The 22,108-nt window shown below is 45.9% G+C and overlaps 7 protein-coding genes across 7 annotated transcripts; 4 read left to right on the top strand and 3 right to left on the bottom strand.

Annotated features, from left to right (window-relative positions):
- Window positions 1-1,148: 1,148 nt before the first annotated feature.
- Window positions 1,149-1,463, top strand: GCG54_00003931 (uncharacterized protein; the record flags this gene model as incomplete). Its single annotated transcript, XM_045403988.1, has 1 exon — window positions 1,149-1,463. The coding sequence occupies one exon, from the start codon at window positions 1,149-1,151 to the stop codon at window positions 1,461-1,463; it is 315 nt and encodes a 104-aa protein (XP_045257188.1).
- Window positions 1,464-1,796: 333 nt separating this feature from the next.
- On the top strand, window positions 1,797-2,091 carry GCG54_00003930 (uncharacterized protein; the record flags this gene model as incomplete). The annotated part of the gene is made up of 2 exons (XM_045403987.1): window positions 1,797-1,990; window positions 2,049-2,091. 2 exons carry the CDS (start codon window positions 1,797-1,799, stop codon window positions 2,089-2,091), a joined length of 237 nt encoding a protein of 78 aa, XP_045257187.1.
- Window positions 2,092-2,230: 139 nt separating this feature from the next.
- Window positions 2,231-2,584, bottom strand: GCG54_00003929 (uncharacterized protein; the record flags this gene model as incomplete). Its single annotated transcript, XM_045403986.1, has 1 exon — window positions 2,231-2,584. The coding sequence occupies one exon, from the start codon at window positions 2,582-2,584 to the stop codon at window positions 2,231-2,233; it is 354 nt and encodes a 117-aa protein (XP_045257186.1).
- A 264-nt stretch (window positions 2,585-2,848) lies between these two features.
- GCG54_00003928 (uncharacterized protein) lies at window positions 2,849-3,540 on the bottom strand (the record flags this gene model as incomplete). Its single annotated transcript, XM_045403985.1, has 2 exons — window positions 2,849-3,325; window positions 3,472-3,540. 2 exons carry the CDS (start codon window positions 3,538-3,540, stop codon window positions 2,849-2,851), a joined length of 546 nt encoding a protein of 181 aa, XP_045257185.1.
- A 4,918-nt stretch (window positions 3,541-8,458) lies between these two features.
- GCG54_00003927 (uncharacterized protein) lies at window positions 8,459-9,417 on the top strand (the record flags this gene model as incomplete). Its single annotated transcript, XM_045403984.1, has 2 exons — window positions 8,459-8,706; window positions 8,766-9,417. The coding sequence occupies 2 exons, from the start codon at window positions 8,459-8,461 to the stop codon at window positions 9,415-9,417; spliced, it is 900 nt and encodes a 299-aa protein (XP_045257184.1).
- A 1,625-nt stretch (window positions 9,418-11,042) lies between these two features.
- Window positions 11,043-11,930, top strand: GCG54_00003926 (uncharacterized protein; the record flags this gene model as incomplete). Its single annotated transcript, XM_045403983.1, has 1 exon — window positions 11,043-11,930. The coding sequence occupies one exon, from the start codon at window positions 11,043-11,045 to the stop codon at window positions 11,928-11,930; it is 888 nt and encodes a 295-aa protein (XP_045257183.1).
- Window positions 11,931-12,440: 510 nt separating this feature from the next.
- On the bottom strand, window positions 12,441-21,824 carry GCG54_00003925 (MFS-type transporter; the record flags this gene model as incomplete). Its single annotated transcript, XM_045403982.1, has 10 exons — window positions 12,441-13,433; window positions 13,481-14,185; window positions 14,237-14,524; window positions 14,579-14,691; window positions 14,785-15,475; window positions 15,538-16,552; window positions 17,740-18,700; window positions 18,757-19,418; window positions 21,543-21,610; window positions 21,663-21,824. 10 exons carry the CDS (start codon window positions 21,822-21,824, stop codon window positions 12,441-12,443), a joined length of 5,658 nt encoding a protein of 1,885 aa, XP_045257182.1.
- Window positions 21,825-22,108: the final 284 nt, after the last annotated feature.

The following is a 22,108-nucleotide window of genomic DNA, read 5'->3' as shown; positions in this document are numbered from 1 at the left end:
CTAGCGGAATCCCTTGTCGGTCCATCTTTGCCAGCCTTTTCTGCGTCTCGAGAACCCGATTTGTAATCATAGCCTTGGCCGCTTGCGCTTATTTTGGTGCATCCAAGATCTTCAATGGTATATGATGGCTGGGAAGAAGGCGGTCGAGTTGCTCGTAGGGGCTTTTTCTCGGCGTCTATTGTTGCACTGTGCTCCTCCGCATACCCAAAGTTGTGGTGGCCGCCAGTAGTTCTACGCGGCAAATCGAGGTTGTTAGTTGGTTCTCTGACTAAGGTACCTTACATACAGGTAAGGATACATTTCCGATCTTACGAGTAATAATTTGTTTACATCATAGTTTGTGACTTCGTCCCGACTGAAAATGAAGGTAATCTTCGATTGTTGCTTCTTGTACTGCGAAAAGGTACTCCTTTTGTCTTGTGCGATTCAGTATTTCACAACAATTTATACAACGCAGCATCAGCGTAGCAAATTACAATATGGCGTGAGTCAGCCCAGTACAATCTTCACACCGAAGAGATTTTACGTGTTGGAAAATGATTGGAGGTGGGTTGCGAGCTATCAAGTGGTTGGAAGCGGTGAAACTTCCCTCATGCAAGTAATACGCAAGGGTGACCGCACCAGAAGGCTGACCAGAGACAAGGCACAACAAGCTAACGTAAGTTGCTCAAAGTGTCTCTTAGAGGACGTGTCGCACAAACTCGTGTGCTGTTACAAGTGGCGAAGTGGACTGAAACTTTATGAAGATGGAGGCCGCCTCGCGCCGCGTTGTAGATGTCAGTTAGCTGAGCCAATGCGCCGCACCGCCACACCAAGGAGCCAAGCTCACAAAGGCCTTACCATATGACGCATATGACGTAAATGCAGTAGGCCATACTCTTAGCACACATGTGTACGGAAAAGCCTGATAGGCAACAGTGAAGGGGCGGACGCCCTACACAGTCTGCCTACCTATTTAACACTCTATTTCCACTAAGCTTCCGCGAGGTTGATGTGCGCATGTTTGTTGGAATTGACCATTGTCTGTTTAGGAAACTCCAATCAGGCATCATATGCCGTTGTTGATGCCGTTTGAGTTTTCGATGAACACTGGAACAGAGCCATCAGGTTATGGGAGTCTTACTTACAGTTCCTCTTCAAGACCAACAATGAATACAACCCCTAATCAAGATGAAATCAACGAGGAACCGTGGAAATACATTGGTTATAAAGGATACTCGGACTTGATTACATCGGAAAACAATTTACTTCTTTTCCGACGGTTTGATGCTCTCAATGTGCGAGTCACTTTAGCGCTGCAAGACGAAATATCGCTGCTCGAAGAGGAACTCAGCAACCTCGAGGGTCGCATGCAGATGAAAACTGCCCCGGATTTCCATAACGGCACACTACAAGGCGACATACCTGAGCGTTCATCTTTGATGAAACGCATCTCTGATAAGCTCAGGGCCTACAGTTTGTAATCGCCAGAGTAATTCTAATCAGTGTCACTGACACTTCTAGATGATTTCATCATCCAACAAGCTGCTCTTGGGAGTTTCTCAAAGGCCCCGGAAGAAGATAAGGTATACCTCGAAAATTGGCATTCAAACCATGACCAGCTCGCAATAGAGCCCGATGAGCAGGCGTACTTGAAACGTGCAGACCTTGTGTCCATAAGGTTCACAACAAATACACCTCTGCGGAAAGCTCTTCATAAAACACTCAGGTTGGGAATATCGGCAATAATGAGAGACAAGAATGTCGAAACGCCCACTTACGATGCTGAAGCGGTGTCGCACATATCCGATAAAAGGATGGACGCATCTGTGTCAGCGATGATCCTTGCCATCGGAGTCGTGATGCTCTTGACTCCTATATGGATACTCCAGGCCATGAATGATCTCAAAGAAAGACTTGGGATCATTACAGCTTTTATCTTCATTTTTCTTCTGTTATTATCACTGGTAATGGTGGCAAAACCATTTGAAGCTCTTGGAGCAACTGCAGCGTAAGTTATCCCGAATTTCGAGTGTATACCCGCCGGCCTAACATCAGTCTACGCATAGTTACGCAGCTGTTCTGATGGTCTTCACACAATTAAGTTCATGAAATCAGTTGGATAGCTTTTATGTCGACCGGGAACTTCTATCAATCTAATGGGGCTCACTTACTGAGAACAATACAGCAAAGTATTCGTGTCAGTACACGTTTCTTGGAAGCTGATGAGCGCCTTCATCATACCACGATGTTAAGTCGCTACCAAAGAAAGACTCGCAGACTTCATTTCGGTGCTGTTTGCTGTGATAACAGAGTCCCTTGCATTGTGATACTTGACGATCGCCAACAGTACACCATGAAATGCCTTCCGGTCTTGGGATGTAAACTCGGTAAAGTCCGCCGGATGCCCATTCTCTGTGGCAACGACCTTGCCCGGCCCAGATGTGACGGACCCTGATATCCTGTCATTTACCAAGGGCACCACATTGCCGTCAGAGTCCACGACCTCGACCGTAACAAATGAAACGTCCTCGCCGTCCACCGCAATTTTGTCATGGTCCGCAACCAGACGAAGTCTAAAGGTTTTACCCGTAGTTGTAACCATATTGTGTACCCATTGCTTGTCACACTCATACGCAACAGCTTGTACCATACTAGCGATGTTTTTGTGACATTCTCGCGAAGCTGACCAGTCCTTTAATAGTATGAGTTCGGATGGAAAGGAACAAATTCAAAATCAAGTGCTGGAGTGAATCAGGAGGTAACGGGGGTTGGCAGGTACTGACTACCATCAAGACTAGGCAAAAGCATCTGTTAAACTATTTGAATACGTCATCCAAGGCTAAGGAGTCTCCTCGATCTCCCTCTTTCATTCGAACTCAAAAGTCATGTCATCTAGCCCGGCGTCCGTCACCGTAATAGAGAAAATTGACTTCCCAGCCTCGCTTGCCAATCTCTGGGCGACACCACCGAATGGACAGCCCATCAGTGTATCCCATCCTGTCTCTCCCTCAGTGACTCTAACAGTGTCAGAGGAGCCTGCATTGCGCTGACTACGAACGCTGGCAATTGCATCTTTCGTAGGCTGGTTGACAATCCAAGAGAATTCGACAGTGACCATCTCCCCCGGCTCCAAGCCGTCGTCCTTCCAGAGTGCCATCATGATCTCGTTGAGATGTAACCGGTTTGGCGTGCTGTCGTAAGCGTTCCACGCCGATTTGGCTGTAATCTTGTAGTCGAAAGAGTCTACAACGACTCGAACGAGAGCTTTCTTCCCATTTTCATAGCCGTTTGTAAAGACTGATTTAGCTAATGCAGAGTCCTGTATGGTGTACGCCGTATTTCCCTATGGTAGGAAGCATTTGATTAGAATCAGACGAATTCGAGGATCAGGGGCTCCAACATACGAGAATCTAGAGAATCGCAAGGTCAGTAAGCGTTCAAGACCGAATTATAAGTGCCGTATAGAAAAATGAGCGAGGGTTAACTCACTGCGCTATAAGTAGATTCTAAGAGCAAGCCAACTGTGAGCCATAGGCTGGGCACAAAGTTGAGACGCATTGCGACTAACTAGCACTGAATTCAAAGCACAGATCAGTGGCTAAGTTGTGTAGACGGGTCTATGGATGAAAAATACATGCAGGATTGTCTCCAGCTGCTGTATTTAAAGACGTCTACTTCACAATGATCATTGACAACTCGTCTAAAATTAGAACACCAACCTTTGTCCTCAGTCTCCAAAGATCCTTGGCCATCTTGCAAGATTATTAAACATGCAGCCCCTGGATGAATCATCTAGACCTCGCTTCCCAATCATCGACTTGGCCAAGCATTTTGAGCCTCCTGTAATATAGATGCATCACTTGAATTAAGGCTTGAACCTTACTTGACAGGCGAGGCCGAAAAATAAGAAAATGAACCATAGTGAGCTTCCCAGATGGTGAGATTCTTTAATATCTGACTCGCTCTGAGCATTTGCATAATAATTCAAAGCGGATCAAAAGAGGACCCTATGTGTGCATGAGTCGACGGTAGAAGAAGCATATTTAATGAATGAACGTGTCCCACCAGGTTATCCCTTCCGGAAATTGCCATGTTTCAACACCTTGTGCCAATGAATTGTACTCTTGTAATAAGGTCAAAGTAGTCCTACCTATTGCCCGGAGTGTTCGGGGTATAACGTTGTCCGAAGCGCTCGGCCAGACATTCCTGTTCAGACGATCTAGATTCAATCAGATTGATTGTCCAGCTCAGACAGCATTGCGTGCTGTCAGTTCGCATCAACACGACCGTAGATACCCCCAACAAGCTTGGCTCAATCCCGCTGAGGAAGCAGATATGGCAAATGGGAGCTTTGGAAATGACCCGTCGTACTCAAGACCTACAGCTGATTTTGTGCCCATCCCCTCTTCCCACCTTCCATCGTTAATCCCTTGAAGCAAAAGTGCATGTCGTACCTAAGAGAAACACAGCAATCGACCGTGTCTGTCACGAGAGTGTGCACACTGCAATAAGTGACCCCGTATCGAAGAAAGTAGAAGAAGCTTGCAATCAGGGACTTTGAACCAGGGCGGAACACAAAAATGCCAGGACAATTACACAACGAACATCAACTGTGAGTTGGTCACTAAGGGCGTGATAAGCTCCATGATTAATTAGTGATTTTGAGGCAAGTAGAGGTGAAAAATAACAGAAAATTAAATTTCTGAGGGAGACTATACCTCTTTTAGTATGAATTTTGTATTATATAATAAGTACCTACTCTAGCTAGAATTATATATAGTTACACCCCCTAGAAGTAAAGTATCCCCCTTAATAAGGGGGTAAAATAGGGCTTTTTTAGTAGAAATTAACTGATTTTTCCTATTATTAAGAGGGCTAGTGTACTATAGTTTAAACAAAATTAAGTAATAATTAGCTAATATAAGTAATAGATTATTAGACTTAAAACCTAATATTAATAGCTACTTTATTAATTAATAAGGCCTTCTAAGTAAATAATAAGAGGGTTAATAAGTATATAAAGCTAAGGAGGCATATACTAGCCTTATATTATAATAATCTATAAGAAGTAGCTAAAATTATAAGAAAAACTCTTAATAAGACTAATATTAAGTTCTAAGATCTTTTATACTTAATAAAAGTAAAGTTCTTCTCACTTATAGACTAACTATAATACTAAAACCTTCTTTTTAATATAAAATACTAAATAGTTAAACTAAAGTTAATAATCTTTCTATATATTATAAAGTAGTTAGTAACCTAATATAATATAGCTAATTAGTTTAGTATATCTTAAGTAGCTATTAGCTATACTTTTAATATTATACTTAATATAATAGGTGTTATATATAAGAACTTTATTAAGTTACTTAACTAATTATATATCTTAGTAGAGGTTAAGCTTAATAATAAAATAGTATAATTTAATAGCTATATTAGAGTAATTAATAGAATATATATCCTTATATTTATTAAAGTAAAAGATTAAAAAAGGTTCTATAATTAGAAGGGCTAATTAGTATAAAACATACTTATAGTAGTTAACTTTAACTATTAATTTATATATATATTAGCTAGTACTAAGGGGTTAATAAATAACTCTACCCTACTCAACTAAGTATTAGTGTAATCTTTTATAGTACTATAAGGAAAGTATTACCTTATAGATTCTAAGTTTATATAAGACTTCTAAAGAATTATAATACTATTTAATAGTAAGAGATACTACTTAAAAAACTTTAGGTTAAAGCTATAGCTAGAAACCCTAAAAGAATTATATAACTTATAATATATATACCTAAAGACTAAAGTTAAGAAGGTATTTAGTATATTAAAGAGGGTTTTTATAATTTTAAGGGGTAGCCTACTAAAGTATAGCTTTAAAATATAGATTAGGATTATATATAAGGTAATAGGCCTATATAACTTTATTAAAATTATAAAAAAAAAGCAGTAAGAAGTAGAGGAAGAGGAGGATAAACCTAATAAGGCTAATAAAGCTAAAATCTTAATAGTAGTAGTAGTAAAAATAGATAAAGTGATTAGAGATAAAAAAGGGCTAGAGATTTACTACTAATTATTAATTTAGCATTAATAATAATAGTTAGAGGTAGAGGAGTAGTAATAATAATAGTTAGTAAGTTAATATAGTTAACTTAAGTAAAAAAAGTTAATATTTAATATAATATTTAATATAATATTTAGCCTACTTTTTAACCTTTCTACCCCTCTAAAAAACCTAATAAGAAACTCTTATTACTCTTATTAGTGTTATTAGTAGATTTTTTTAACACTAAAAAGAGAATTTATAGGTCTAAATATTAAATCCTCACCCTTTTATTAGCTATATAGGAAATAAGGTTTTACTAGCATTAAAGTCTATTATAACTATCCTCTTTATTACCCTCTATTAATATATTAATATTACTACCTTCTATAGCTACCACCTTATTATTAACTTTATTAACCCTCTCTTAACTACTTAAAATATTAAATTTTTCTAAGAATAATAACTTTACTACCTCTAATAATATATTAAATATAGAGGTACCTAAAAAGTCCTCTTTAAAGTATAAGCTAACCCTCAAAATACCTTTAATACTAAGCTAATACTTAAAATTAATACTATAAGTCTTAATCTTATAGGTAATTATTACCTCACCTATTAACGCTACTAAGTTATTAAAACCACCTCAAATTACCTAAACAGCCTCACTTTTAGCCTCCTTCCTTATTTTTACTACTACTACCTTCTTATTAATAGTTAAGCTACTTTAATATATCATTAATATATTATTAATAGGGATTAAGCTTAAAGTATTAGTAATAAGGTCCTAATTAGTAGCCTACTACTGCTATAATAACTAGGTTAACATAACCTCTAGAGGGTTATTATTATTATTATTATTATAATGCCTCTACTTACTAACCTCAGTAATATTATCACCTATCAGCTTAGTACTAATCTATAACGCATTATAGAGGCTATATATATATAGGAAGCCTTACTATCTAACGCTAGTATACCTTAAGTTTTTTACAATCTAGTCTTCCTATATAAGCTTAGTAATACTAATTATACCACTCTTATTATTATACTTAGCACTAAACTTATTAACTAACTGAAGTATTTAGTAATATATTTAGTATATATTATTATACTTATTATTTAGGTTAGCTATAATAAACTAACTAACTATATTAAGAAAGGCTACTCTCATCAGAAAGAGGGTCTCTAGTAATATAGAGTATAAAGCTATCTTTTTATTACTTATAGTAAAGAGTCTTCCCCTCTTATATAAGTTAAAGCATAACTTAAAAAACTTCTTAATATACTTTAGCTCCTATATAAGGTAGTATTAAGTACTCTAAATAGCTTAAGTACTAAGAACTATATCAGCCTAAGTATTATTAACCTAGCTATTAGTTTATATATTATTAAGGTTATTATTAAGCTAAGTTTTATTAACTAGCATATTATCAATAAATATATCAATTAACTAAGCGTTAAAGCTAAGATCTAACTCCTAAGCCTCTATATTACCCTTAATATTAGATTTAGATATATACTAATTAAGTATATTATTATTAAGTAAGCTACTAATAGCTACTTATTAACTATAAGGCACCTCTATAATACTATCAATATATATAATAAGTAAAAGATATATAGGAGGAATATAAAATTAATAATAGGAATATCTTTCTAATAGTATAAGGCTTATAGTAAGCTCTACCGCCCTCAATAAGGGTAATCCCCCTCATCTCGCTTATATATAGTATATTAACGCTAACCCACGCTATAGATCCACTACCTAGAGTCACTTAAGTACTGCTAAAGTGCGATTTTTGTTAATTAATTATGGAGCTTATCACGCCCTAAAACACAATTACTTACCAATTAATTTCGTTGCTTTCGTAAGCTCTTCAGCATCGGTCTCCGAAGTTTTCCTTTTTCTCTCTGGGTGTGGCTTATGTTTAGTACATAAGGGGCAGATGCAGCGCAGCGCTCTGTGATGGTAAAAGTCAAGGATTTGAGTTATTGACCTGCCACAACAAAAGAAAATAGGAAAGAAAAACTAACCGAAAGTATGGGATGAACATCCAGAGGTACTAAAAAGTCAAATTAAATTCATGTGAGTCTCATGGAAATTAGGACGAGTAGAAGATGTATTAAAAGTTCAGTAGGAAGGTGTCGAGGTTGCGAACGGCTCAACTGTGGGACTGATAATTTTGCTGACACAGTGTAATCCACGGAAGTTATCGCGAGACTAGATCGTAATTACAGTAGTCCAAACCCTCTTGCTATCCCCTGAATAGTTATTAATAGCACGTCAGCTGTTCAGTAAGCCTGCCAGTTTGACTACTCTTGGCGACAGCATCACACCTTCTGGTGGAACTGAAGACATAAGTAGACCGCGCCTCGACTCCGGCCTGGTAAGATCAGACCTCCATTTAACCTCGGTCTGACTACACAATGATGCTCCAAAACTTTCCGCTTCTTGGGTATCTGCTCCTTTCGAGCTGTGTGGCATCGTCTGTATTACCACGTGCTGGCGACGATGCCGGTGGTCACAACTGGATCGACCACGACAAGGTTGTGCCTTTCACACAAAATGCCTCCCCTGGATTCGATGGCCAGCTTGAACTTCGTTTCAACCCCAATCTCTACGTCTCGGGAGGCTGCGACCCTTACGCAGCTGTAGATAGTAGCGGAAATCTTGGGTAAGCACCGCACTACTGTTTTTTCAAATGGTTTAGTAGAAGCTAATCTAGGAGAAAAGTGCCGGCTTGAGACCGACCGGGGGTGGAAGAGACGGCTGTGGCGATGGCAAAGGCGGTCAAGTGTACGTCCGACGCGGTGTCAGCCAGGACCGAGTGGGCATAATGTACAGCTACTATTTTCCCAAAGTTCGGTGGGCAAAAGGTGACAACAACGGCCACAAACATTATTGGGCTAGTATTGTTGTTTGGATCAACCGCTGGGGATGCGATGTTGACGATGCGACCTCGGCCTGGCCAGTTGGAGTCTCATTCACCACTGACCACCTGAAATGGGGCGTTGCAAAAGCTGGCGATATCACATTCAAGTCTTCTGGCGTTGGCGTTGATATGCCCACCCGTCCCCAGATACAAATTCACGACAATGCCATGGCACCTTTCACAGGCGCCGATGGGGACAAGGTTTATGGGAGGGACGTCATTGGGTGGAAATCCCTTCCCGATAGCGCTCTTCAAGCGCTATCTGACGTTAAGTACGAAAAGACTGAGGTGCCGTTTGTCGACGCCAACTTCCAACGCCAGCTAGACGCCGCATACCAAGAAAGCTTCTACGGCGGGCTTTCCGATCAGCAAGGTTGTGTTGAGGAGGCCACACCAGCAGAGGAGTCACCGTCTCTGCCAACGGCGCAGGCTACAAACCCTGTGAGATTGTAAAGCATATGTGGAGTACATAGGAGAAATTGTAAGCAGGAATATTACTACAAGAAGAACGAGCAGAAGACAAGTATATCATCTAATATATTCATAAGGGTTAACTCACATGCGGGACATTTTCCGTTGAAGCATCATTTGGTGAATTCTGGGATGAAGAGCTGGGTCAGAGTTTTGTCAAACCTGTATTTAGTCGCTTCTATCCCAAGAAACCAATGAAGATTTTCCCTGCGTAAAAGCCCGATTCGATTTGCTTGACTTATTACTAGCGGATTTCCTCACGCCGCAACGTCGCACTCACCTGCAGCGGCACTGGCCGAACTTCTCATTTGATCCCAACCTTCGGACTAATCCGCAAATGGACGGATCTATCCTTGGAGCACCTCTTGCTAGTTCACAAACTGCCCTCTATCCTTTCATGACACCCTGGCAACGAGGGACTGCACACTGATCCGGACAACATTAAACTACTTTGGGAAGGAGGAAGACTGGTCATGTTCTTGGTCGAGCGTCAATAAGCTACCTCCTCTATGGAAACGAACCAGTCCTATGTTAACTACCAAGATTGCAGAAGCTAGAGTATGATCCAGTAGACCAAAAGCTTAAGACACAGAGATAGGGACGTAGGTAGATATGGAATGAGATGCATCAGCCCTGCAATAACATCAAACAGAAAAAACCACTTTGACCACAGCAGACACCCTCACCACAAAGAAGCTGAGCAGCCGGCTTCTCCAAGATTGAACTTTGACTCCACATTGAAAACATTCGGAGTGGAGAGCCCTCTTGGAACCCGAAGAGCGTAAAGCTTCTCAATAGCCTTTACCAAGTGCTTGGCGCACCTCATCGAATGGCAAATGGATGGTCGGAAACCTTGATCCGTTGGGCAGATCTCACCGTCCCGTGAATGACAAGTTTCATCAACCCACACCCGGTGGAAGATGGTGTGGCTCGCAGAAGTCCCAATAGCGAAGCCGAACAAAGCCCGTGGGACTTTTATCTCGGCCGAAAGAGAGCAATGTTTATTATAAAGTGTCCTTGCGTAGCATACGAAGACCTCGCGATAAATGCAATGTGTCAATAAGATCTGTGACGCAAAGGCAGGAACTCGCCGAGCAGGGCTATTCCTCGATGGAAACATGCAAGATCTACGCCGCTCAGACACTGCGCCATCAATCCCCTCGTTAGCACAGGCACCATGGCGCTCCTAGATCCGTCCGAAGGATCACAAAGCGATCCCGAGACGGACCGTTGGCCTAATTGATACAGGCGATGGGATATTCGAATGACTCGTTACCCCAAAACCTTATGCAGTGTTCGGAAGGGAACAACTTCCAACGTGGGAAGCACGCATGGCAGCTGAAACCCGCGTGCCCGTCAGTGCGGTCCGACCTCGTTCTTAAATGTATACCTCTTTGGCCCCGCCGTCCCAGTTTCGGAGATTATGTTCGTCTGGGGCAGATAATCGACTCTCTTTCGATCGCGAACGTCGAAACAAAACGAAGATACGAACAGACGGGGGGCCCGACGCACCCCACGGAAGCTCGCCGAGAGAAAGGATCCACAACGGCCGTCGCGCGCCGTCCCGTACGATTGGGAATGCCCCATCGCCACGCGACCTTCGAATCATGGCGCAGGTTCAGGGAGCCATCGGAGACAAGCTTTCAGAGGCCGACCGCATCGCCATCACGGCCTTGGCGACCGCGGGCATGTACAACGCGATTGAGATTTACGTCCTCATCTTCACGACGTTCCGACGACGACGCGGCCGGTATTTTTGGAGCATGCTGGTCGCCAACACGGGGATTCTGTTCCACGCGTGTGGGGGCCTGGGCCGATTCCTCCAACCACAAAAGACGCCGATACCAGGGTCGTTTGCGCATATTGGGTGGTACATGATGGTTACAGGGCAGTCGGTCGTGATGTGGTCACGGCTGCATTTGGTGGTCTACAACCGATTGACGATAAAGCTGGTCCTGGCAATGATTATCACGACGGTTTGTTTGGTACACATACCGCAAACCGTATTATTTTCGTTGGTTTGGTCAGGGATTGATACACCGGCGTGGACGAAGCGATTCAGCGTCTTCGAAAAAGTGTCGCTCATGATTTTCACCGTACAAGAGACCATCATCACCGCGATCTTCGTGCGAATGGGCTTCCACAACTTCAAATCGTTGTTCGAATTCAAGGGTCGAGAAGCGAAAGTTCTGCTTGGCTATCTGATTGGCATGTTCGTCCTCGTTTTTCTTCTCGACACCGCACTCTGTGTGCTGGAGTACATGGACTTTTTCGTGTTCCAGACCACAAGCAAGCCGCTTGTTTATAGCATCAAGCTGAAAGTGGAATTCGCCGTCCTCAACAAGCTTCTTGCCTTCACCAGGATGTCTTCCTGCAACAACTGCCATGGGCTGGAAGACCTCGCCGTCGCAAATCAGCCGAAATCTTCAACATTAAATACGAGCCTAGTAACGGATGCGGCGACTACAACAGCAGTTGAGCGACCCCATGAATAACGTAAAGATATGGTCAACTGCTATGTGTGCTATGGAGCAACATCGGGCATCACGCAATACATGCTAGCAGTGTCAGTTGGTCCATAGACTGCGTTTGTCTTGGCGAGGTCAGCAATTGCAATGCCTTTGACGAGCTCAAGGTCAAGCCGCTAACAGTTGTGCAGATGGTTGGCCAAAATCCAACGAAGCGTTTCAGACATGCGTCAGGATTGTCTTCATGCTTAACCAGACGGTGCACTTGTTATGAGACGGGCGAACACTTATTGATGAATGATTGAATGACAACAAGATACCCAAATTAGAAATTAGGACACAGTTAAGGAGACGCTGCAGAGTATTAGCGTAGTAATGGAAGACATCAGCTCTGTTCGTAGTCTGACTGTTGTGAACTCTGCGTGCTGCTATTACAGCTAATGCTAAAGATTCCTGTCTATGAGGCTTGCCAATTCTATTTGCCTCTGACCTTGCACTGTCGACATCTACATGTAAATTTACCCGCCCAACCCAGCTTCATTCTTCTCTACGCCTTTTGCTCTGCCTTTCCCCTTCGGACCTGTCTCCGTTCTCATTATCCTCGAACCTGTTTCCGTAATCCCTACCCCCAGATCTCTCAACAACGGACTTGATGCACTTTGAAATGCAGTTCGCAATTGCTCTTGCCACCGGTGGAGGCTGGGCCCCTATGACATCCTCAAACTGCTTGAGAGGTGAACCGTAGAACACAAAGTCGTCTTTGAAATATTGGATTCTCGCGATCTCGCGAACGGTCAAGCAGTTCTGACGTTGAGAATCGCCTGCATCTTTGGGGGATAAGTGGCTGAGATTGAAGGACGGAAATGTGCGAAGGTTTTCGATCTCCGAACGCCTGATAATGGTGTTGTGGTTGTAGATGTAGCTTGGTGACACGTTCGTTCTCCCCGATCCCCCGGACGGGGAGCATATGAACTGACCTCTCAACCCATCTGAAGATCCCGTCTGCCTCGTGTTGAGGAAGCTCAGGTCTTTGATAAGATCAGTTATCAGCGTGAACTCGCCATCCTCAGTTCGATGGGCTGCGAGCTTGATGGGTACAACGGCCAAGCCAGGAAATCGTGAGGCAACGGTATTCACCAGGTACCGCTGACGGGCGCAGCCGAAACTTTGCAGCGATGAGATGTTGACACGTACGGTCTCACCCTTTTTGAGAAGTTGGAAGATTGTGGACGAGAACCGTTCGACAACATTTGGGTGAAATACCCCAGGTGGCATTTGAAGCACCTTAAAGTCCGGGTCAAAGTTTGATTGTGTGATGGAGTCCATGATGTCAAGTGGATCGAGAAAGCTCTCCTTCAGCTCGGGTTCAATCCTGGGCTTTGAGCATTGGTCAGCGTTCCGTCCTGCCACTAAGGAAACTTTGATCGGGTCCCCTGCCAGCAAGTGGGGGGTATTCAGAGTTCCCGAGCTCAAGTCATTGAAGAGCTGCTGAGGAGAACCATCAAAGACAGGGCAATTTGGATAGCGCACCTAAAGTGACAAGTCAGCCGGAGCTTTTCCACATATAGAAATGAAACTGTACGCACTTTCCAACTGATGCTGTGCTCTGGATCAAATCCAACAGCTGCGAATGAATTAAATCCCGCCTCGGCAAACCCTTCCAAGGGGCCAAAAACGTTCGGCGTGAAATCGAAGACACTAACAGAGGATAATCTTGAGAATCCTTTTCGCTCTGGCCGTTCCTCTCGGGCTAGGTGCTTCGGGATGATGGGTGTGAACGTGACGGTCTCATCGCTCACTGACCTAGCAAAGCGGCACGACAACTCCTTCTCGGCGCCTTCTTCTGTCGTCGAGGATCCGTCCACGTTGGCCGGGACGCATGGATGTGTGTGAGAAACAGGGCGATACCTGACTCTGAATCTCGTGCTGAGGGCCTTGGCAAAGGTGATGTCCTTGATCATGACAACCTCGGCGTCGCTCTGTTCTCCCATATGTTGTACAGACGAGAAGTGCAGCATCAAATCACCAATCTCGGCGCTCTCGTTCAGTTTCCTTCCGCCCCGGAAAAGGTGCTCTTGCCGAAGAATCGAAAACCTGGTGACGCTCAGATGACGTTCTTGGATACATCCTGCGCTCCCGTGGTGAACGTCGTGAACCCAAGCGATATAATCGGGATAGCATTGAGAACTATCTCGGATCTCATAGTATCGGTCTTTTTCGAACTCAACGCCCAGACGACTGTCGTAAAGACTAGATTCCAGAAACATATCCATGTCATTCCCCTAGGCCCGATTAGACAAGCCACCAAATTTGTTTCCTCTGCTTGTACTCACCTCGCAGTGGCACAATGTTCGTGGGGTGAGAACAATTGACCGAAGCTGAGGAAAGTCTTCATTCTGCCAGATAAGCTCGGAGATCGCCTCTTCACGAGCGTCCACTTCTCTATCCAAGCCATCTTCCACCGGCGGGTCGTCACGAGCCTGTGGTGTAGCAGAGTAAATGCCTCGCTCTGAGTAAACGTCTCGTTCTGAGTAAATCTCTACCCCTGACGATTCATAGTTGTATGCAGAGTCCGTTTCCATCAATACATCAATGTCAGACTCCGTCTCCACGCTCACGGACTGGGAGCGACCGCTTGGAGCCGTAATTGGCTTGGATCTATCCAGGGGACGTACACATTGAGGAGGAAACGCTGTGAACGCCGTCTCTCCTTCACGCCAAACTACCGGAAAGTAGTCCTCATTTGGGTCGAGATTTGCAAAGAGGGCGCAACTTTGCGACAGCGGGACTGTCTTCGAAGGGCATTGGCATCTGGCACTAGACAGGTGTTCTATATGCGGCTTATCATTAGCTGTCGAGGCAAGAATAATGTGCAACGTACCCGTGTCCATTATGAGGTCTTCACGTCTTGTCTCACAAGTACTGAGACTATGGAGTGTGACGTTGCAGACGTTCTTCTCGAGGTAGCTTCTGGACACCAGCTCGTATTTGTTTCGGAGCCAGTGGACGTGAAGCTCGCCAGCCTTGGAGGTCGTTGAAACTTGGACACCTCTGGGGGTCTGCCGAATGTACTCCCGAGTCCGGCGCCGTAGCTCGACGGCTTTGGAAGGGGAAATGTCGACATATTCCCGTATATGGTTCACTGCTAGCTCAAGCAAATCTTCTACCACATGGTCGCAATAGAACATCTCGCCAACGTCATCATGCTTCGCGATCTCGAAGAACTCGCATGGAGTTTCGATATGAACGGCTTCGAAATTGAGCCATTTATGATTGATCTGAAGCACTCCACGTTTCGGGTCGAAGTGCAGGTCGATGGTGGTATCAGCACCTTGTACGAATTGGAGCTGAATTCCAGAAAGTGCTGTGTCCATTGCCAGAACTGACTTCAGTGTACGGGAGATATTAAGACCGAAGTAGCCATCCATGTTCTCAACAGGCTGGGATGCCGAGAACAGACGGATTCGTTCCTGCTGGGGGGTTCGGGCACAGTCGTACTTTACAAGAAGTCGCCACAGCTCTTTGGCCAGCTTTCGAGGCTGCTTCTTGATATCGCTCAGAATGATGTCGACCTATGATGAATTATTCATCAGCAATCTGCTTGCATTTCGCTCTTGCATCAAGACCTTCTTACCTGATGACCACCGTCATGCCTAGAATCAGAAGCTTCCGAATAATAAAAGGCGCCCGGTTGACTACTTCTCAGCCAGGTCCAGATGCGTCGGGCCAAGATTCTGGACGCCTTTTCAGCAGAGATGATATCGACACAGTCTTCATTGAAAAGGTCGACGTAACGCTGTACGAGGTTGCCCTGGTCGCCTGCCACCGCTGTCTCCCAGATACTGGCCAGCGCTTCTGCCTCTTTGTCGTGAGACGTCATTCTCTCCCGGTCGCGGCCAAGCTTTCCAGTCGCAAAGTTGTAGCAGAACCTGTAGGATTTACCACCCAGAGTAGGGGCGCTCACTTCGAATCCCTTCAAGTAGATTTGTCCTGCAAACCTCTCATCAAGGACTAGGTCTCCGTGCTGCGTTCGGATCATTTTGTCGGGATCGGGGTTGCTCAAGTCAATCGAGACGGTCGTCCAACTGCGGAACTCTTCTGCGGTGATGGGCCTGCGGTAGCCTCTGCCCGTTGCTGGATGGGAGAGCTGGATTGTCACGTCCCTGGAAGAGTACGACACCAGATCGGATCGCAGCGTTCCTGACATTGTCTGCTGTGTAAGTGAGGCCGTCTCAGAATCGACTTTCGATGTGTTAGGCTTGGAAATTTTGCAATAGAATCGATCTTTGTTGACTCCGTTAAATCCGAAGTTCCAGTTTGCAGATGTGGATTGGATGCGCACTGGGATCCCAGATCTGACCATGACGAGGGCTGCAACCTTGAATCCTTCACCGTGAACGCCAGCGAACTTATCATTGTTCCTCTTAGATGAGCCGCCGATACTCAAATTGTTCATAGAAAGGTTGGCGTTGAAGTTGGCTATCTCGACTGTTCCTGTCTTGGCTTTATGAACGATGAAGCCGACGAGCTCTCGTTGACCTTCGACGTCGCGGTGCACTGTGATGCGGATTACTCCAGGCGTTGTTTCGTCCCAGACAGGCAAGAAAGATCGGGGATCGATGTCAAAGGCCGCGATGATACCGTCCTTCCTATGTGGATATCAGCATTCGCGTCGAGCAGGCAAGTACGTCAGATCAGAATCTCTGACCAATTTTGGATGAACTCGCGAAACGCGTGCAGTCGTCTCCAAGACAAGACATAATTTTTGTTCAGCCCCAGCGAGTGCGTGCCTGCCATCTGAGGACTCTGGTGGTCATCCTCCTCATCGGAGGAAGTCTCGAATGAATCTGATGCGGATGACATCGGATCGGTTGTGGGTTGTTGACTGTCATCGGAAACAGATTCGTAGGGAGATGACATTATCTGGACACTTCTGAACAAGATCTCTGCACGGCTTTTTGGAATACGGGAAGCGCAAGATGGAATTCGTTGTGAAATCGAAATGCTGTTCTGGGTCGGGAGATTTGTTTGTCTTTGAAAGATTAGAGAGGAGGAGCTGTGTTAAACTCGAGGTGAGAAGAAAAGTGGACCAGGTTGACGCTGCGGTCAACCGACGAGAGCAAACACTAACAAACATGGTGAGCAAACACCGTGACCCACTAAGGTCCCTGATGAATTGGATGCCGCCTTTGAAGGAACGGTGTCTTGTTGCGAGGCATGAAGGGAGAGGTGCAGCGATTGAATATACACGCACCTAGGAAGGAGAAAAGCATGAAGTACGACAAGGGATTCGGGAGATTCAAGAAGCTTGTTTGCTGTCTGGTGACAGAAAATTCAATGTCGCCACACAATCATGAATCAGGAAGCCGAAATACCTATCTTAACTCTATTTGCAGTTCTATCATTGATTCAATGCTTCTTGTGATCACTTTTACTTAGGATTTCGAAGACACGAAAGGTGGAGGCTATTAGTCGGCGATGGCAACTGAAACACGAAGGTTTTGGTTAGCTGAGCTGTACATGAAAACAAGTGCAACATGAAAACTGTTTTTGCTATGTTCAGAAAGCTTTGAGGCTCATGGCATTTTCTTTCAGTAGCTGACAACCTGTGATTCGGCGGGTCATGGGTTTGAAGAAAAGGCGTTCTTTAAATCACATGCCCAATCTTCGGCGGCCCTGTACATCCATGCATGGTTCTGGTTGGAAACGCTAACACGCAGGTATTTACGGCTTCAAGGTTAATAGGGCGAGTGGGAATGCTTATCAAAAGCTGATTATCTGCGTGTTTCTAGGTCTCAAGATTTATTTAACGGAAATTCGAGACTATGGCCCTGACACCACTAGCGGCTTCTTCGGCTTCGGCTTGATAAAACAAGCAGCAACGATCATGCACCCAGCAACACCAGTGAAGAAAGCCCACATGATATGCAAAGCAGCGACATAATCTTCCTTCCCCGTGCCTTCCGTCGGCGCAGATGTTTCCTCCGAGTGAAGCGCCGTCAACCCTCCTCCTCCCAAGTTCCGCTGCAGCAGCACCGTCCCAATGACCACCGACATGGACGAGAAGAGCGACCTGAAGAACGTGAAGGCCAACATGGCAGCCGCCATGTCTTTCTGGTGAGTGTGTGTCTGGATAGCGATCATCGGGCTCTGGAAGAGCACACCCGCGCCGATGCCGGTTATGATCTGGAAGCAGACAATCTTGGCCCAGTCCGGGGTCGTGCCGAAGGTGATGAAGAGTCCGTTTCCGAGCGTCATGAGCGTGGCGCCGAGAAAGATGGGGACCACATAGTTGCCCGTCTTTCGTGTGAATAGGCCACCGAGCATCGTCATGACGGTGAGCGGGATCAAGAGCGGAAAGAGCGAGACACCGGCAATAATTGGGGGGAAACCCAGGACGACCTGGAAGTACAGCGGGAGGAAGTAGTCGTAGGAGATGAAGACGAAGCTGTGGATGCACGAGAACGTAAAAGCCGCGACATTGGTGATCTTTTGGAAGATGCGGAACGGGATGATTGGGCTCGAGGCAAAGCGTGCTTCCCAAACCATGAAGAGGGCGAGGATCAATACGCCAAAGAGGATGAGGCAGATTACCTGCGCCGAGTCCCATGGCAGCAGCCCGCCCGCGCCTGTCTCGAGGCCGTACAAAAAGCAGATCGTCCCACCAATGATGAGAGCGAAGCCAGTCCAGTCGAGTTCGCGTAGTCCGGTCATGAAAGGTTCTTTCGGAGTTTCAACTTTGAGGACGAAGAAGAGGACGATGAGGGCGATTCCGTCGAAAGGGAGATTGATGTAGACTGTACTCGGTTAGCAACATGCCCCAAGAAAGCAGATGAAATCAGGAAACACTCACAACACCATCTCCAACCAATGGTTTGAGTAAACACTCCGCCCAGCACTGGCCCGACAGCGCTCGCGATGCCATACACGATGCCCGTCATGCCATAATACTTCGCCCTGTCCTCCAACTTGAACAAATCTCCAATCACAATCGTGACAAGCACCAGCGAGCCTCCACCTCCTAGCCCTTGGATCGTCCTCCCGGCAATCAAGACAGAGATCGAGCCAGCCAAGGCCGCAACAAGACTTCCTGCCATGAACGTCGCCGCCGCAGCCATGATGGTCCCCTTCCGCCCGAAAATGTCCGACATCTTAGCCCATACTGGTGTAGAGGCCGTACTCGAGAGCGTGTAAGAGCTACCTACCCAGGCATATTGAGCGGCCGAGGCATGCAGTGTCGATGCGATCGTTGGCAGGGCGGTGGCGATGATCGTGATGTCAAGAGCGGAGAGGAGAAGTGTTAGGCAAAGGGCGAGCATGATTGCTTTGCGACGCCATGGTGGCAGTGGCGGGGGGACGTAGGATGCCGTTGTCGTAGCGGGTGCCAGGGGTGGAAGAGGTCCCTCGTCATTTTCAATTGCGGTCTGTGACGGCGACTCGGATCGTTGGTGCTTTTCGTCGAGTTGATCCACGGGTGGAGCGGTCGTATTCATCATTGCGGCCGAGAGGCTAAAGCTGGAGCGAAGAACGAGAACGATGGTGTTCGCTCGAGGTGAAAGGAAACAAGATCACAGGCGAGAATGATTTCACGGCGCGTTCGATTTTCTTGAAAAAATAAAAAAAATAAAAAAAAAAAACTGATCACTATCGCGTCTGGCTCAACGATTGATGAGAACTAGGTGTGGACACCCCGGTTCATTCGGTTCGGTTCGGGTCCGCGACCGAGCCCCGCGTAACCGGGTCCCCACAAGATGGATGGTGAACCGCGGACTGGGCTATTTTCTAAACATGAAATAATACTAAAAAGCCATTTGAAAGAAACGCAACATCGAAATCTCTGATAATCACGGGTCCATCTTCTCTCCCATCATAGAAGCAAATCAGATGATTCCTCTGTCCTCTCTGCAACACCCATCCCTACTCCTCGTCATCCTGTCTGCGTCGCTTGTTCTTCTGCGTACTCCTCCTGTCATCTACAAGCTTTACTTCCTTCGATCGCAAAATGACAGCCTTGATACACTCTGCAGCTGCTCTTGCCACTGGCGGTGGCTGTGCGCTGGTGACTTGGTCATATTGCTGTTGCGCGGAGCCGTAGAACACGAAGTCGTCTGGAAAGCCTTGGATCCGCGCGAACTCGCGAACTGTAAGACCATCGTTGCGAACTGCAAAAACAATAAGCATATCGCGTTTCTAGTCTTGGAGATGGGAAATATACTTGCCTGGATGAATAAGATTGTGGGTGCAATGTGTATCAAAACTGATGTCATTGGACTCCAGATCAACTACTTGAGCTTGGTTGTCAGGAAGCTTGGAACCGGTGTTGTGGTTATAGACTGGTGTACCAGCAGGAATCCCGAATTGCGGCAGGTCTGGAGGAACGGAGCACAGAAACCCAGTTCCTGATGTTCGAGGGTTTTTGAAAGACAGCTCCGCGATGCTGTGGCTCGCTGATAGATTTTCCTGGTGTCCAGGCAAGTTGCTTTGCAGATGAAATTGACTTAATGGCAAAACTGCCAATCCGTGATATGGTGATGCGATCATCGTCAAAAGCCTGCGGCTTTGCGGGATGTGAAATTTCTGCACCGAGGCCAAGTCGATCTGAACTGCATTTCCACTTTTGAGTAAGCGGAAAATGCTCCTACAGAACCGATCGACGGCTGAGAGATGTAATATTGTGGGAGGCAGTTGTATGACAACGAAGTCAGGCGATTGGAAGTCCAAGGCATGATCCGCCATGTCTAGCGGGTGAAACACGTCTTTCAACGAGGGCATCAACGTGTTTCCCTCAGTTAACGCAAAGTTCGTATTCCCTCCGGTTGCCAGCACTGTAGTGGGTAAGTTGCCCGGAGGCCACAAACGACCAGGAAGCCTGTCTTCCTTGAAGTCCTCCCGAAGGTTCGGAAAACAACCGTCGAACACAGCACTGGTCGGATATCGAATCTGATGCCGTCAGTAGAACGCTTGTTGGGCATCGGAGGTGTGGGATCTCAATCATACCTTCCAAGTCGCATCTACTCTCTCACTGAAACCGAAGGCAGCGAAAGGATGGTATCCTGCAGAGGAGAAGCCCTCCATCGGGCCAAGGACTCCGGGCGTAAGGTCGATAACATGACCAGGGGATGCGTCGGGGAACCCGCGGTTCTTCCGTCGATCATGCGGTGCCAAGAGATGCGGTGAGATTGGCAGCAGGGTGAGAGAATCATCCTGAACAGATCGAGCAAACCGGCAGAAGAACTCGTCAGCATCAAGTTTCTCTAGTAAAAGACGTCAGCACGACATTCGTAGATGGGAATGAGGAAGAGGGTCTAACCTGGGCGTTCAGCACAGTGTGTGAGGTAGAAATCGAAGCCTACGGGCCCCACCCAGTTGATGTCGTCAATTGCAACAATTTCATTGTCGGAAAAGGTCCCCATTTTCTTGGCTGTTCTGCAATGCAACAGCAGTTCTCTGTGGTCGTTCTTGTTGTGGCCATTTAGTGACGATTCCAAATCCCACAACAACTTTGTATGATTGAAAAAGGAGTACTTCGTGATGATCAGGTGCGGCGTGTTCACGCAGTCAGCACTGCCAGGCGAGACATCATGTACCAGAGCGATGTATACCTCAAAATTACCGGAAGTGTCTTTTATCCTGACGTACTGGTCTTTCTCAAACATGAAATCGAGGCGTCGGCTCTCAAAGCTGGTTGCGACAAGGTGGTCTGTAGCCTGCATTTGACATCAGCTTCCAACTACAATCGATGTCGATCACATCACTCACATCGCATTTGCATGCATTGCGCGTGGCAAACATGTGAGAGATCTTGGTTGGAAGATCTTCGGCATGCCACTTGCGCCACGTCTCCTGATCTGCGATCCACTCCTTGGAGCCCGACATCGCCTCAGCGGGCCCTGCATTGGCACCAGCATCGTGCTCCTGCATTGTTTCTGTCTCGCCATCTCGACCTGGTCGGTCCAGAGGCGCCATTGAAGGTGGAGCAAGTCCAAAAAAAGCTCCTTCTTGGTCGCGAGCAACCATTGGAAAATACTTCTGCCGGGTATCAAGGCCTTCGAAGACAACAGAGCACGCAGATAGTGGAACCTTCAACATAGGGCAACGGCATGAACGTCGAAGAGAAGACGGGAATCCTCGGTTGGCTTGTTGTGACAGTCAGTATCCAATCAAACAGTTTCGGGGACAGAACTTACCTAGGTCGAGCAGCAGAG

Source organism: Colletotrichum gloeosporioides, assembly GCF_011800055.1.
Source record: "Colletotrichum gloeosporioides strain Lc1 chromosome Unknown consensus_103, whole genome shotgun sequence".
NCBI lineage: Eukaryota > Fungi > Ascomycota > Sordariomycetes > Glomerellales > Glomerellaceae > Colletotrichum > Colletotrichum gloeosporioides.
Note: the sequence above shows the minus strand (reverse complement) of the source record. Positions and strands in the feature narration are given on the sequence as shown.